At 43.6% G+C, this 17667-nt stretch overlaps 1 protein-coding gene across 1 annotated transcript in view; it reads left to right on the top strand.

Moving 5' to 3' along the window:
- Positions 1–17667, top strand: part of ubr7 (ubiquitin protein ligase E3 component n-recognin 7) — a 54309-nt gene that overhangs the window by 11910 nt on the left and 24732 nt on the right. The window contains exons 3-6 of the mRNA XM_063043190.1: positions 6024–6084; positions 9339–9434; positions 9528–9581; positions 13148–13253. Coding sequence (XP_062899260.1) covers positions 6024–6084; positions 9339–9434; positions 9528–9581; positions 13148–13253 — 317 coding nt within the window. The remainder of the gene's footprint in view (positions 1–6023; positions 6085–9338; positions 9435–9527; positions 9582–13147; positions 13254–17667) is intronic.

Below are 17667 nucleotides of genomic sequence, written 5' to 3' on the forward strand. Positions count from 1 at the left end.
CAATACCTCACACTTGTCTGATTTAAACTCCATCTGCCATTTTTCAGCCCATTTTTCCAGCTGGTCCAAGTCCCTCTGCAGGCTCTGAAAACCTTCCTCACTGTCTACTACACCTCCAATCTTTGTATCATCAGCAAATTTGCTGATCCAATTTACCACATTATCATCCAGATCATTGATATAGATGACAAATAACAATGGACCCAGCACTGATTCCTGTGGCACACCACTAATCACAGGCCTCCACTCGGAGAAGCAATTCTCTACTACCACTCTTTGGCTTCTTCCATTGAGCCAGTGTCTAATCCAATTTACCACCTCTCCATGTATACCTAGCGACTGAATTTTCCTAACTAACCTCCCATGCGGGACCTTGTCAAAGGCCTTACTGAAGTCCATGTAGACAATATCCACTGCCTTCCCTTCATCCACTTTCCTGGTAACCTCCTCGAAAAACTCCAATAGATTGGTCAAACATGACCTACCACGAACAAAGCCATGTTGACTCTCCCTAATAAGTCCCTGCCTATCCAAATGCTTGTAGATTCTGTCTGTTAGTACTCCCTCCAATAACTTACCTACTACCGACATTAAACTTACTGGCCTATAATTTCCCGGATTACTTTTATATCCTTTTTTAAACAACGGAACAACATGAGCCACTCTCCAATCCTCCGGCACCTCACCTGTAGACAGCGACATTTTGAATATTTCTGCCAGGGCCCCTGCAATTTCAACACTAGTCTCCTTCAAGGTCCGAGGGAACACCCTGTCAGGTCCTGGGGATTTATCCACTTTAATTTTCCTCAAGACAGCAAGCACCTCCTCCTTTTCGATCTGTACAGTTTCCATGGTCTCACTACTTGTTTCCCTCAATTCCATAGATTTCATGCCAGTTTCCTTAGTAAATACAGACGCAAAAAACCTATTTAAGATCTCCCCCATTTCCTTTGGTTCCGCACATACCCCGACCACTCTGATCTTCAAGAGGACCAATTTTATCCCTTACAATCCTTTTGCTCTTAATATACTTGTAAAAGCTCTTTGGATTATCCTTCACTTTGACTGCCAAGGCAACCTCATGTCTTCTTTTAGCCCTCCTGATTTCTTTCTTAAGTATTTTCTTGCACTTCTTATACTCATCCTGTTGACAGCAGTTTTCCCCTATCAACAGCTCCTCCTCACTACACATTGTCTGTCTTTGTAAACCAGCTACCTCATCTTCAATACTATTATCTGCCTTTCCTACAATACTTCTTGAATTGAAATATGGGCAGCTCAGGACTCTAGCCGCACCATGCTCAATCTTTTGATTCCTAACTTTGGGTCTGACCAACACCCGTCTCCACAAGCTCTCCTCTAACTGTTCTGGTACTCGGGTTCCCCTCGCCCTACAACTGTAGCTTAAACCTCACTGGGCAGCACTAACAAACCTTCCCGCTAAGATATTATCCCCCTCCAGTCCAGGTGCAAACTGTCCCTTCTGTACAGATCCCACCTTTCCTGGAAGAGAGCCCAATGATTCAAAAATCTTATGCCCTTCCTCCTATACCAACTCCTTAACCATGTATTAAACTGTATAATCTTCCTAGTTCTGGCCTCACTGGCATGTGGCACGGGTAGCAATTCTGAGACCGCAACCCTGGAGATCTTGCCCTTTAACCTGGCGCCTAACTCCCTATGCAGAACCTTGTCACTCGTCCATAGCTGTCTAGCTGTTCACCCTCCCACTTGAACGCTGAGGACTTGATCCGAGATATCCCAGACCCTGACACTAGGAAGGCAACATACCATCCAGGAATTGCCTTCTCACCCACAGAACCTCCTGTCTGTTCCTTAACTGATGAATCCCTTGTCCACAGCATGCCTCTACTTCCCCCACCCCACTTCCCTTCTGAGTCACGGCAAGACTCAGTGCCAGGGACCTGGTCAATGTGACTATCCAGAGTGATACACCTGTTGTTGAGGGGGATGGCCACAGGGGTACAAGCCAGTGCAGGATGCTTAACCCCTTATCCCTTCCTGACCACCTCACTTTCTGTGTCCAGCACCTTGGGTGTAACTACCTCTCCACCTATCCTGTCTATCACCCCCTCAGCCTTCGAGTGATTCCGAGTTCATCCAGTTCCAGTTCCAGCACCGTCTCCTTAAAGTGACTTTTAATAACAAATTCACTTTGAACATGGAGCTGTTAATTTTCTCATTTTCTCCACTCTAGTTGATTGGTTGGACCTGTTTCTAATGGAATTAGAAAGCTGTTTATCCTTGATACAGTGGTTAATCTGTTTTGGATTTCTTTGTGTAGGATGTGGTATCACTAACACTTGTTATTTATCTCTGTGACCTTTAAAAAGTGCACACTGCCTTCTTGAAGCACTGCAGTCCTCGTGCTGAAGGCTATTTGGTCGCCCTGAAAGAGCCTACGCAGGATTATGGGGTGGCTAAGAAGGCATATGGCATGCTGACTCTTTCTAGTTGAAGTACTAAGTTCAAAAGTCGGGAAGTTGTGTTGCAGCTTTTTAAAACTAGCTAGGCCGCATCTGGAGGATTGCATACAGTGCTGGTCACCCCATCATAGGGAGGATGTTGAGGCTTTGGAGAGGGTGCAGAAGAGGTTTACCAGGCTGCTGCCTGGTTTCGAGGGCATGTGCTATAACAAGTGACTGAATAAACTTGTGTTTTCTCTGGAACAGCAGAGGCTGTGGGGAGATCTGATATAGGTGTACAAGATTGAGAGACATAGAGTAGACAGACAGTATCTTTTCGCAGGGTTGAAATGCCTAATACCAGAGGGCACGCATTGAAGGTGAGAGGGGGTCATTCAGAGGAGATGTGAAGGACAAGTTTTATTATAAATATACGCAGAGAGTAGTGGGTGCCTGGGGTGTGGTTGAGGTAGAGACATTGATTTGGCTGAACGTTGCGTGTTCCTGTGCGGTACTGTTGTATGTTCTAATTTCCAACATTCAGCTTCAATAGTGATGATGGATCTCCAAGCTGGGTTTTAGTTGGAGATGAGCGTACGAGTGTTGGCATTGTCATGAACGTGTAGTTAGTGAAGATTTGAAAGTTGTTTTGGGGAGGGGGGAGCACTGGCTCGTTACTAAGAGCATTTCACATTCCTGTTGCTGTCTGAAAGGAATGTCACGCTCTTTCCGTGACCGCGCGGGTTTCCTCCGGGTGCTCTGATTTCCTCCCACCGGCCACAGGTGTACAGTTGCGGTTAGTGAGTTGTGAGCATGATTGTTGGCGAATACCAGATTGTGGCGATCCTTGTGGGCTGCTTAGTTCAATATTCACTGCTTGGCTTTCAGCTGCATCTCAAAGCTCATCTTTACCTTCACTGGGACCCATCTTGCAGCTGTGCTGTGTTAGCGACATATAGGGAACCTATGCAGTTACTTGCACTTGTTGGAGCTTCTCTTGGTGACGGGGAAAAACAGGCGCCAAATATGTAATCTATAGATGGCAAAAGAACTTGCAGTTCTTGTACCACTTCTCTTCTCTGTAACACCCCTCTGCCGAGTCCCTCCAGCGTCCTGACTCTGGATTTCCACATTTGCAGGCTTTTTCATGTTGGTTGTCTTGAGCCCATCACCCCTCCTGGGGTCTAGGCTGCCAGAGTCCTCGGTCCTGGGCCAATGGAAGTTTGATTGTCCATGTGGCTTGCAATTTCACCACGTGACTTCATATATCTTCAAGGCGAGATCCCTCTGCTCCCGGGGACGAGGCCTCTGGAGCTTCTGTAGCTTTGTGGGTGGGGTTGCTAGGCCCATGGTGGGTTGGAGGCTAAACCCTGCTCCTTTCCGAGCCGGGTGTGCTAGTGAAACATTTCTGTGTGCTGGTAACTTCCTGTCAGGTGCTTGCTGTTTATCGGCCGGAGTGGGAGTCCTGACTGCACACACACTGCTTTGGGAGATGACGGCAGGTCTGTCTGAATGAAAAGCAGTGATGATGTCGTGAAGTGTATCCATGGAGACTTGTATCTTGGGTTTGCACTGTTGTAATGAAAACTGTTATCGAGTGACAGAACATTACATCGCAGAAACGGGCTGTGGCAGCTTGGCCTTCTGCCTGGTCTCGTCAACCTGCTCCCGGACCTAGCCCTCCACATCTTTCTCATCCATATATCTAACGAGGCCGAAATGTTCCAACTGAACTTGCAACTGCCACTCTTGCCCCTCCCTGAGTGAAGTCGTTCCCCTCAAGGGCACTCAGTGACCACTTCAGGTACCTTCTGTGCCACTCAGCTGCTGTAACCCATTTTTGTCAAGGTTCAACAGGTTGCTCGTTCAGAGACTCTCTTCTGCACACCACTGTGGGTTCTTTGTTACTGTTGCTTTCCTGTCAGCTTGAAGCGGTCTGACCTCTCTCCTCTGACCTCTCATTAACAAGGCATTTTAACCCATGGAGCTGCCCCTCACTGGCTGTTTTTTTCATTTTACACCATTCTCTGTGACTTTGCATGACAATCCCAGGAGATCAGCAGTTTCTGAGATGCTCAAACAATCATTCCATGGTCAAGGTCACTTAGAAGACATTTCTTCCCCATTCTGATATTCTGTCTGAGCGACAACTGAACCTCTTGACCATGTCTGCATTTTTCTATGCATTGGGTTGCTGCCACGTGATGGGCTGATGAGATATTTGCATTAACGAAATGTACAGGTGTACCTATAAAGGAGGCTACAGGCTGTATATTACCTACCACCCTAAACCTAGTCTTGCCGACCCTGGGGGGGGGGGTGGTCTAGGTGTTCAGTCTGCCTGTAACTCTCATAACTTGGTACCTCTAGGACCTGGGGCACAACCTCAGAATAGAGAGATGTCCCTTTAAAGCAGAGATGAAGAGGAACTTCTTTATGCAGGGGTTGATGAATCTATGGAGGCCAAGTCATTGGGTATATTTAAAGCAGAGGTTCTTGATTAGTCATGGCCTGAAGGATTATTAGGAGAAGGCAGGAGATCGGGGCTGAGAGGGGAAATGAATCAGCCATGGTGGAATGGTACAGTGGGCACAGAATCAGGTTTATTATCACCAGCATGTGTTGTGAAATTTGTTACCTTAGCAGCGGCAGTTCAAAGCAATACATAATCTAGAAGAAAAAAACAAAATATAATAATAAGTAAATCAATTACAGTGCACATATATTGAATAGATTAAAAATCATGGAAAAAAACCACATAATATTTAAAAAGTGCAGTAGTGTCCGAGCGTGGCTGAACCTAATTCTACTCCCACGTTTTAACATCTCAAAGGCTTCCCTCGCTCTCCTGTGCTCCAGGGAATGAAGTTTTAAATGTATTTAAAACTTCCCTGTTTGGAAAACATTTCCCTGTTTTGGAAGCGTGAATTAAGTTGAGGTGTTGAGTGTAGTACCCTCGGTCGTTCCATGCCGAACTGAACTTTGTGGTGAACTTCGGTTGCTGTATGCACAGCATTTCAGCAGACTCCGTAACCTTTCTAGCAATTTACAGCAATGATCTTTAGCCCAACAATAATAACTTGTGTATCGAGCATTTTCCATACAGACAAATCTGTTCAAAGTGCTTTACAATGGGATATAAAGTGCAAACATGAAAATAAAAGACAAAGATTAAAAGCAGTTAAAAGCAAGGTAAAATAAATAGGATTTGATCTGGTGTTTAAAAGTATCACTGAGTCTGCATCCCTTATAGCTTGAAGTCCACAGTTTAAGAGGTTACTTCAAAAAAGCTGGCTTGCCAATTTTATTTTGAAGGAGATTGATTAAATGTAAGAGACTGGTGGAAGAAGACCTGAGAGCTCGAGCAGGATTACAAAACAAAAATGATTCAGTGATGTACTCCAGTCCCAGAACATTGAGAGCTTTAAAAACAAAAGGGATTCTCTGTACAAATAAATACACATAATGTAACGAGTGATCACATTGCAGCAAACCTTTTTTGAGAGATGTGGTCAGCTTTTAACCTCTTCTGTGGTGATTTCTGTCATTGAAGGTCACTGACTATGTACTCATTATATTTTTGCTTTGCTCTTCCAGAAATTTCCGCTGTGACTGTGGGAACAGCAAGTTTAGTGATCTGCAGTGTAAGTTTTTCTCGGTAAGTTTGATTTAAGTTAGCCATGAGCTTGTCATTTTGAATGTTTTGGAATTGAAATTTAGTGGTAAAATAAAAAGGCATCTGTTGGTCTTGCGAGACCATAGATCAGCGCCTGGAAAGTCTTCACTCTCCAGGGCGCAGGCCTGGGCAAGGTTGTATGGAAGACCAGCAGTTGCCCATGCTGCGAGTCTCCCTTCTCCATGCCACCGATGTTGTCCAAGGGATGGGCATTAGGACCCATACAGCTTGGCACCGGTGTTGTCGCAGAGCAATGTGTGATTAAGTGCCTTGCTCAAAGACACAACACGCTGCCTCGGCTGGGGCTCGAACTCACAACCTTCAGATCGCTAGTCGAATGCCTTAACCACTGTTTAGCGGTGGAGCTGTTATAAATGTGAAGTTGTCTGTGTCGGAGGCAGATTTTGATGTTATCCATTATTGATGTCTTTATTGAGGGTGTTGGATTAGACTTGTTGATTGTTAATTAGACTTGTTTTGCAGCTTAATGATCAATATCCTGCTTAATTTTTTTGTATAACTACTTGTATACATGCAATTGTTTAGTATGTTTCCTAGTGGTCATGGTATGTATATGCAGTTGATCAGTGTGCCCCCTAGTGGTCATGGTATGTACAGGCAATTGTTCAGTGTGCCCCCTGGTGGTCACAGTATGTGTATACAATTGACCAATGTGCCCCCAGTGGTCACAGTATGTGTATACAATCGTTCAGTGTGTCCCCTCGTGGGTAAAGTTCTTTGCATGATTCTGGAAGCTTCTCTGATATTGCATTATTTGAAAAAGGCTCTCTGGTTAACTCTTATCTGCAAATTTGAATGAAATGCCTCTACACCCCATCCTATACCCCATAGACAGTTCATTGAGATGCAGCACAAAGTAGGCCCTCTGGCCCTTCGAGTCGCACCACCTAGCAACCTCTGATTTCACCCTAGCCTGATCACAGGACAATTTACAATCACCAGTTAACCTACGAATCAGTATGTCTTTGGACTGTGGGGGAAAAGCCCTAGCACAGTCCACAGGGAGGATGCACAAAGTCTTCCCAGAGGATGCTGGAATTAACCCTTCCTGAGCTGCATTAGTGTTGCACTAACCACTGTGCTACCTTGCACTTTGTTCTTGGATTCTTGCATTAGGGTTAACGAATGGATATTGGTTTGATTTCAACATTAAAGAGAAATTTGGATCGGTACGTGGATGGCAGGGAAACAGAGGCTTTGGTCCGGGTGCAGGTCGATGGCACTAGACAGATTAAGAGTTCAGCATGGACTAGATGGGCTGAAGGGCCTGTTTCTGTGCTGTATTGTTTAATGACATAATACCTGATTAAATCTCTGCTGTCTGTACATGATCCATATTCCTCCATTTCCAGCATATCTGTGTATCTGTCTAAATGCTTTTAAAACACCAGTGAGGTATCTGCTTTCACCACCTGCCCTGTTCATCTCTTGTTGATACCTACCACTCGGTTTTACAATAGAATTTGCCCTGCACACCTTCAAACTGACCTTCTCACCTTAAATACACATTGTTCAGTGTTCCAGTAGGCTGTGCACCCTCGGTATGCCTTTCATACGCAGCACGTTTGTGTGACAGTTAGTGATCTTTTTCAGTTCGGGACATTCCAGTTCCGTCTGTAAATTTTATTAAACGTTCTTCCCCTGGCTGCATGGTTCCTCCGGGTGCTCCTGTTTCCTCCCACAGTAGAAACACGTACCGGTCAGTAGGTTAATCGGTCATTGCACATTGTCCTGTGGTTAGGCTGGGGTTAAAATCCGGGGTGGTGGGTGATATGGCTAGTTGGGCCAGAGGGCCTGTTCTGCACGTTATCTCCATCGGAATACAAATAGTTGTATTATAAATTCCTATCGGCATCCTTGCTAATGAGAACATCTCGGGTTTGTTCAATTTCTCTCTGCAGCTTGTATCCACTAATACAGGTGTCTCAGTATACCTGTTCTGCACCCAACCCGTAACAGTATCGATCGGAATTGCACACAACAGGAGATATTTTGGGAAGAGAAACGAAAGCTGTAGAACAGAGAGGGTATCAGTGTGTGATTGTTTTTGGAATGTCCTTTTGTTGGAGGGTTTTATTCTGAGCTTTGTGTGAGTTGCCTGGTTTCAGAGCGTTGATGTGTATTCAGTGTGTGTACCTAGGCCAGAACCCCACAACTGTGGAGACAACATTTCTGATTTATTCATCATTACTCATTACGGTTCCTTGTTGCACTTTCAAAGTTTCTATTTGGAATTCTAATAACTTTTAATTTTCATTATGACTCCATCCAATCCCACCACCCCTTCCTCTGTTAATTACACACTTCAAGCTGGATCAGACATGGGGGAATTTGGCCCATCAAGTCTGCCCTGCCATTCCATTATGGCTGGTTTGTTATTACCCCCTCAATCCCATTTTCCTGCCATCTGTAGAAATGAATTTCACAGATTCACCACCCTCTGGCTAAAGAACATCCTGCTCACCTCTGTTCTAAAAGGACGCCCCTCTATTCTGAGGCTGTCCCCTCTGGTCCTAGACTCTCCCACCATAGGAAACATCCTCTTCACATCCACTCTGTCAAGGCCTTTCACCATTCAGTAGGTTTCAATGAGATTTCTACCTCTTCCACCCCCTCCCTCCCCATTCTCGTAAACCCCAGTGAGTACAGGCCAGGACCTATCAGACACTCTTCGTACATTAACCCTTTCATCCCCGGAATCATTCTCATGAATGTTCTCTGGACCCTCTCTAATACCAGCCCATTCTTTGATAAGGAACCCAAAACTGCTCAACATATTCCAAGTGAGGTCTGACTAATGTCTTGTAAGGACTCAGTATTACATCCTTAATTTTATATCCCAGTCCCTTTTAAAATGAATGCTAATATTGCAGTCATTCTGTGTAGGCCTTTCAATATTCAGTAAGTCTCAATGAGATCCCCATTTTTCTAAACTCCAGCGAGTACAGGCCTAGAGCCCAGTATGTTAACCATTTCATTCCCAGAATAATTCTCATGTACTTCCTCTGATTCAATGCCAGCACATCTCTTCCTGGGTAAGGGGCCCAAAACTGCTCTCAATAACTCTGTGTCACCTGTCTAGTGCTGATGATTACTTTGAATATAAAAGTTCTTTGTTTTTTATGGAATTGTTGAATTTGATGCTTGTTAAAGAAGCAACAGAAAGAATTTATACATTCCTGAGTGTTTTTTGTTTTCTTTTTTGGGGGCTTCAGGACAAAGAAAAAACAAATTGCAAGAATAAATACAACGACAACTTCTTTGGACTGTACTGTACCTGCAAGAGGCCTTATCCAGATCCTGAAGATGAGGTGAGATATTCGGAGGCTTGCCGAGAAATTTGAGCTTTACCAGAATGGGGTACAAAGCAGCTGCCTCATGGAATATGTGTTCTTGCTTCTCAGACCCCTGATGAAATGATTCAATGCGTGGTGTGTGAAGACTGGTTCCATGGAAGGGTGAGTTAACTGTTTGTATATAGTGGGAGTTTAGAAACATAGAAAATAGATGCAGGAGTAGGCCATTCGGCCCTTCGAGCCTGCACCGCCATTTATTATGATCATGGCTGATCATCCAACTCAGAACCCCGCCCCAGCCTTCCCTCCATACCCCCTGATCCCCGTAGCCACAAGGGCCATATCTAACTCCCTCTTAAATATAGCCAATGAACTGGCCTCAACTGTTTCCTGTGGCAGAGAATTCCACAGATTCACCACTCCCTGTGTGAAGAAGTTTTTCCTAATCTCGGTCCTAAAAGGCTTCCCCTTTATCCTCAAACTGTGACCCCTCGTTCTGGACTTCCCCAACATCGGGAACAATCTTCCTGCATCTAGCCTGTCCAATCCCTTTAGGATTTTATACGTTTCAATCAGATCCCCCCTCAATCTTCTAAATTCCAACGAGTACAAGCCCAGTTCATCCAGTCTTTCTTCATATGAAAGTCCTGCCATCCCAGGAATCAATCTGGTGAACCTTCTTTGTACTCCCTCTATGGCAAGGATGTCTTTCCTCAGATTAGGGTACCAAAACTGCACACAATACTCCAGGTGTGGTCTCACCAAGGCCTTGTACAACTGCAGTAGTACCTCCCTGCTCCTGTACTCGAATCCTCTCGCTATAAATGCCAGCATACCATTCGCCTTTTTCACCGCCTGCTGTACCTGCATGCCCACTTCAATGGCTGGTGTATAATGACACCCAGGTCTCGTTGCACCTCCCCTTTTCCTAATTGGCCACCATTCAGATAATAATCTGTTTTCCTATTTTTGCCACCAAAGTGGATAACTTCACATTTATCCACATTAAATTGCATCTGCCATGAATTTGCCCACTAACCCAACCTATCCAAGTCACCCTGCATCCTCTTAGCATCCTCCTCACAGCTAACACTGCCACCCAGCTTCGTGTCATCCGCAAACTTGGAGATGCTGCATTTAATTCCCTCATCCAAGTCATTAATATATATTGTAAACAACTGGGGTCCCAGCACTGAGCCTTGCGGTACCCCACTAGTCACTGCCTGCCATTTTGAAAAGGTCCCGTTTATTCCCACACTTTGCTTCCTGTCTGCCAACCAATTCTCTATCCACATCAATACCTTACCCCCAATACCGTGTGCTTTAAGTTTGCACACTAATCTCCTGTGTGGGACCTTGTCAAAAGCCTTTTGAAAATCCAAATATACCACATCCACTGATTCTCCCCTATCCACTCTACTGGTTACATCCTCAAAAAATTCTATGAGATTCGTCAGACATGATTTTCCTTTCACAAATCCATGCTGACTTTGTCCGATCATTTCACCGCTTTCCAAATGTGCTGTTATCACATCCTTGATAACTGACTCCAGCAGTTTCCCCACCACCGACGTTAGGCTAACCGGTCTATAATTCCCCGGTTTCTCTCTCCCTCCTTTTTTAAAAAGTGGGGTTACATTAGCCACCCTCCAATCCTTAGGAACTCGTCCAGAATCTAACGAGTTTTGAAAAATTATCACTAATGCATCCACTATTTCTTGGGCTACTTCCTTAAGCACTCTAGGATGCAGACCATCTGGCCCTGGGGATTTATCTGCCTTCAATCCCTTCAATTTACCCAACACCACTTCCCTACTAACATGTATTTCGCTCAGTTCCTCCATCTCACTGGACGCTCTGTCCTCTACTATTTCTGGAAGATTATTTATGTCCTCCTTCGTGAAGACAGAACCAAAGTAATTTTTCAATTGGTCTACCATGTCCTTGCTCCCCATAATCAATTCACCTGTTTCTGTCTGTAGGGGACCTACATTTGTCTTTTCCTTTTTTACATATCTATAAAAGCTTTTACAGTCAGTTTTTATGTTCCCTGCCAGTTTTCTCTCATAATCTTTTTTCCCCTTCCTAAGTAAGCCCTTTGCCCTCCTCTGCTGAACTCTGAATTTCTCCCAGTCCTCAGGTGAGCCACTTTTTCTGGCTAATTTGTATGCTTCTTCTTTGGAATTGATACTATCCCTAATTTCTCTTGTCAGCCACGGGTGCACTACCTTCCTTGATTTATTCTCACTATGTATTTTAAAAATTGTTTTGACAGGTGTAGAACCTTTTTTATGGTTTTATAGTTGGTTTCTGGGCAGAGGGTCTCTTGTTTTTTTTGCCAAGCTTAACTTTCTAAACACAACAACTGGCACTTGTAAAGATCAAACTGTTGTAAGTTAAACTTCCAACTAATATTCTTTGTTCAGCTTCTGATCGTAAATGGGAGCCAGTCTTCAGTTCTTAATGTAAATGGAATGCAGCAATCAGCTTGAAGTTGAAAACACAGCTTTGCAAACAGACACACTATCTATGGAAAGCAGAATGTTGGATCACAACAGTTGTCTTATTCAAGAGGCAAAGTGTAAGACAATCGGTTATTTAACATAAAAACTAAAAAGAGGGCATATCATAGAGCAAAAATTCGCATGAAGTTATAGGATTGGGAAGCTTTTAAAAACCAACAGAAAGCAATAAACAGCAAGTGCCAGAAATACTCGAGGTCAGGCAGGTTCTGTGGAGAGAAACCGAGGGAAGGTTTTAGGTTGAGTAATCTTTTCATGAGGGTATTTCCACATGTTGTGTTTGCACATTTCAGGATGTGCAATATTGTATTGTCACATCAATTATTCACTCCTGTTGTCTTCACTGCACAGTACACTTGGCAGTAAAGTTGTATTCATAAGCAATACCAAATAATTGTGTTCTTTTATCACAGCTCGTGGAGTATGTGTGTGTAGATGAATTACACTTGGTGAATTGAGTATTTATTTCATCACTTAATTTAAACAAGTCTATTGGATAACTTATTTAATCCCACCAGTTGCATTAATCCATGCAACACACACACAATGCTGGAGGAATTTAGCAGGTCAGGTAGCATTAATGGAAAAGAGCAGACAGTTGATGTTTCCGGCTAAAACCCTTCAGCAAGACTCTTGGATTTCCAGCATCTGCAAATTTTCTTATTTGTAATTAACACTACATTAATAATATTAATAGTAAACATAGTATGAAAATACTATTATTAATACTATTTAAATAATTTTCTCCACTCTGTTATATCAGAAGTAAAACGCTGAGTTACGTGTGAACAACACCTTTGTTTTAATCTGTTTGTTGAGTCTGGATAACTTTTTGCAAACTGCTAAAGGAAGTTTGTGTTAGAACTTCCTGGAGTTGGTTTTGGGCGTTCAATACAATGCTATTGGGCAGCACTTCTCCAGAAGTAAGGGGCAGAATTCTGATCCAGTGCTTCTGAATGGGGAAGATTTTCAGAATGGAGGGACAGAGGTGAGCTATGATAGAATGGCAGAGCACGTAGGCCAAATTCTGCTCTTGTATCTTATGCTAATATCAGTTTGACAAAGCATGATATTGGTATCTAGATTGTCCTGCACTGTTTTCATTGTTTACCAAAATAGCAGGCATTTGTTACGATGTCCCCCTCATTCCTTTGGTGATTATGGCACTGACAGTAATTAATTTGTGACCACTGTTTGATTTTTCAGCACCTTGGTACTGTTCTCCCCGACAACGTAGAGTATCAGGAAATGGTGTGCCAAAGCTGTATGAAGAGATGCTCCTTTCTTTGGGCCTACGCGACTCATGTGGCAGGTACGGGGCATCTTGGCGCTTTCTTACCCACAGCTGACGCTCTTGACTCACTTTCTGAAGCCATATTGCGCAGGATTTCTTGAAATGCTGATTGTCGGCTAACTTGCAGGCATCTGGAACTGCAATTCAGCTGGCTGCTTCTCTTGCTGTTCCTGTGGATCTCCTGAGAGTAGGCACTAAGCATGCAGGAGAGGTTTACCAGGATGCTGTCAGGATTAGAGGGCATGGGCTATAATGAGAGGCTGGGCAAACTTGTGTTTTCTCTGGAGCAGCGCAGGCTGAGGGGAGATCTGATCGAGGTTTATAAGATTATGAGCGGCACAGATAGAGTAGAGACAGCATCTTTTTCCCAGGGTTGAAATGTCTAATTCTGACGACATGCATTAAGGTGAGAGGGGGAATTTTAAACGAGATGTGAGGGGCAAGTTTTTTTTTACAGAGTGGTGGGTGCATAGCATGAGTTGCCTGGGTGGTGGTAGAGGCAGATACATTAGAGGTGTTTAGATCGGTACACGAATGTGAGGAAAATGGAAGGATAAGGACATTGTGTAGGCAGAAGAGATTAGTTGGCCATTTGATTACTAATTTATTTGGTTCGGCACAACATTGTGGGCTGACTGTTGGGAGAAATTTGAAAGCTTGTGAAATAGCTCAAAACCATCGAGTTTGTTCTACTATTCCATCATGACTGCTTTATTTTCCCTTAACCTTTGGCGACTTTGCTGATCAGAAACTTATCAACCTCTGTTTTCAATACACCCATATCCAATCCTCTCCAGGTCTGTGCTGGTGTTAATAAGTTTACAGTTTATTTGTCATGGGAACCGGGTGTATTGTATAATTGTACTACTTGATTACAGACCAGTAATATTAGTAATTAAAACAGTAAGTTCCAGGTTAATCAGGTCCAGTACGTTTGGCCCAGTTAAGCTCCTGTCTTTAGCCAAAAAAAAGGATTAAAAAAAGACAAACTACATTTAACTGAGTAACAAATTATGTATTTAAATGAGAAACAGAACAAATTAGAACATGTCCTACAGTGCTATAAAACTATATTAGTTCCTAATAGTTATCGACAGAGGAATTCATACGGTCTACATGAGCATGAACAAAATCAGAGTTTTGTAGAGCTGCATCAGACTCTTAAACTCTATCCCTCGACTTATGAAAGCTAACACCCCATAAGCTTTGTTAACTACCCTATCCACCTGTGACGCAACTTTCAGGGATCTGTGGACATGTACCCCCAGATCCCTCTGCTCCTCCACACTACCAAGTATCCTGCCATTTACTTTGTACTCTGCCTTGGAGTTTGTCCTTCCAAAGTGTACCACCTCACACTACTCTGGGTTGAACTCCAACTGCCACTTCTCAGCCCACTTCTGTATCCTATCGATGTCTCTGCAATCTTTGACAATCCTCTACACTATCTACAACACCACCAACCTTTGTGTTGTCTGCAAACTTGCCAACCCACCCTTCTACGCCCACATCCATGTCGTTAATAAAAATCACGAAAAGTAGAGGTCCCAGAACAGATCCTTGTGGGACACCACTAGTCACAATCCTCCAATCTGAATGTACTCCCTCCACCATGACCCTCTGTGTTCTGCGGGCAAGCCAATTCTGAAGCCACCTGGCCAAACTTCCCTGGATCCCATGCCTTCTGACTTTCTGAATAAGCCTACCATGTGGAACCTTGTCAAATGCCTTACTAAAATCCATATAGATCACATCCACTGCACTACCCTCATCTATATGCCTGGTCACCTCCTCAAAGAACTCTATCAGGCTTGTTAGACACGATCTGCCCTTCATAAAGCCATGCTGACTGTCCCTGATCAGACCATGATTCTCGAAATGCCCAGAGATCCTATCTCTAAGAATCTTTTCCAACAGCTTTCCCACCACAGACGTAAGGCTCACTGGTCTATAATTACTCGGAATATCCCTACTATCGTTTTTCATAGTCACAGTCATACTTTATTGATTCCGGGGGAAATTGGTTTGATCAAGCCTCCCTCCAATCCTCCGTAATCACCCCCAGTTTATTACATAACGCCCAGTCCAGTATAGCTGATCCCATAGTAGGCTCAATGACAAACTGCTCTAAAAAGCCATCTCATAGGCATTCAACAAACACGCTCTCTTGAGATCCATTACCAACCTGATTTTCCCAATTGACCTGTATGTTAAAATCTCCCATGACTATCATGACATTGCCCTTTTGACACATCTTTTCTATTTCCTGTTTATAATCTGTGGTCCACAACCCAGCTACTGTTGGGAGGCCTATATATACAGTGGCATGCAAAAGTTTGGGCACCCCGGTCAAAATTTCTGTTACTGTGAATAGCTAAGCGAGTAAAAGATGAACTGATTTCCAAAAAGCATGAAGTTAAAGATGACACATTTCTTTAATATTTTAAGCAAGAGAACTTTTTTATTTCCATCTTTTACAGTTTCAAAATAACAAACAAGGAAAAAGGCTCGAAGCAGAAGTTCGGGCACCCTGCATGTCAGTACTTAGTAACACCCCCTTTGTCAAGTATCACAGCTTGTAAACGCTTTTTGTAGCCAGCTAAGAGTCTTTCAATTCTTGTTTGGGGAATTTTTGCCTATTCTTCCTTGCAAAAGGCTTCTAGTTCTGTGAGATTCTTGGGCCATCTTGCATGCACTGCTCTTTTGAAGTCTATCCACAGATTCTCGATGATGTTTAGGTCAGGGGACTGTGAGGGCCATGGCGAAACGTTCAGCTTGTGCCTCTTGAGGTAGTCCATTGTGGACTTTGAGGTGTGTTTAGGTTCATTATCCTGTTGTAGAAGCCATCCTCTTTTCACCTTTGGCTTTTTAACAGAAGCTGTGATGTTTGCTTCCAGAATTTGCTGGTATTTAATTGAATTCATTCCTCCCTCTACCAGTAAATGTTCCCTGTGCCACTGGCTGCGACACAAGCCCAAAGCATGATCGATCCACTCCCATGCTTAACAGTTGGAGAGGTATTCTTTTCATGAAATTCTGCACCCTTTTTCCTCCAAACATACCTTTGCTCATTGCAGCCAAAGAGTTGTATTTTAACTTCATCAGTCCACAGGACTTGTTTCCAAAATGCATCAGGCTTTTGAATAGAACTTTTTGGCCGCAATGAGCAAGTAACAGCTTGTGCGTAATAACTCTTTGTTCTGAATCAGAGCAGATCAGCCATTTGTGAGGTTCCAGTTGCTCAGGTCAGACACAGACTCCCCTGTTCATAAACCTGCATGTTCTATTGTATCAAAGAACACATCACAAATAACTTCTTATTTGGAACTGACCTCTAGTTCAGCAGATTATCAGGACCATCACTGTATCCACTTTAAAACACTTTGATACAGTTATTCCCGAGCAAAACCATCTCACAAGACAGCTCACAAAATGGAGGTTACAGAGCAGCTTCACAAAATGGCAGCCTCCATTCCTTCAATCACATGGCAAGAACAAAGACAATTGATTTGTCTATTTCCGCTGTCCTTGACTGTTCGAATTGATTGTTTTTTTTGTTTTAATTCCTTCATGGCCAGCAGCATTACAGATTGGCCAGCAATGGTCAAGTGCTGTGAGTGTATCCACTCTTTATTGATGCTAAGCCAGTCATTTCCCTTGCCTTTGAAACTTGCTCCATGCTCATCAGTTTTCAATGGACAATTTCCCTGCCCTGCTATTCTGCATACTTGTCTTAACAGGAGAGGTTAGGGATGGGGCTCTTTTTGGTGTGAAGGAGGACGAGGCGACCTGATAGAGGTGTATAAGATGGGAGATATCAAATAGACAGTTAGACTTTCTCCCAGAGTGGAAATTGCAAATCTGAGGGGTACAACTTTCATGAGTTGGGAAGAAAGAGGATGTCAGAGGTAAGTTTATTTATTTGCAGAATGCTGTGGGCTGGGTGTGCATGTGTGCTCGCGCAGATGTGGGCTGGGTTTGCGTTTGTGCGCGTGCATGGATGTGGGCTGGGTGTGCATTTGTGCGCGCGCGTGAATGTGGGCTGGGTTTTAAGGCACTAATAACCTGCCTTTGCCCCCAGGTCAGTCAAAATGGTTCTGCTAGGCTTAATTACTAAGTGACACGTGAAGGCCAGGAGCTGGACTTGATTGTCAGAGGCTATTTGAGGCGCACACCATTGGCAACATCTAATCGGTCATGGGAGTTTGTCCCCATTACCACCCCTGGCTATAACAACCTTGAGAAACCTAAATTGTTCTATATTTTATTGAAATACATAATTTGTTACTCATTTAAATGGTAGTTTGTCTTTTTAACTATTCCCATGAAGCTTTGGCTAATTGGGACAGCTGCTTAATTGGGCCAAAATGTTTTGGTCCTGATGTGGTCCATTTACCAAGAATCCACAGTATTCCTTATTGCAATACATAAT

This window comes from Mobula hypostoma, chromosome 1, assembly GCF_963921235.1.
Source record: "Mobula hypostoma chromosome 1, sMobHyp1.1, whole genome shotgun sequence".
Taxonomy (NCBI): domain Eukaryota; kingdom Metazoa; phylum Chordata; class Chondrichthyes; order Myliobatiformes; family Myliobatidae; genus Mobula; species Mobula hypostoma.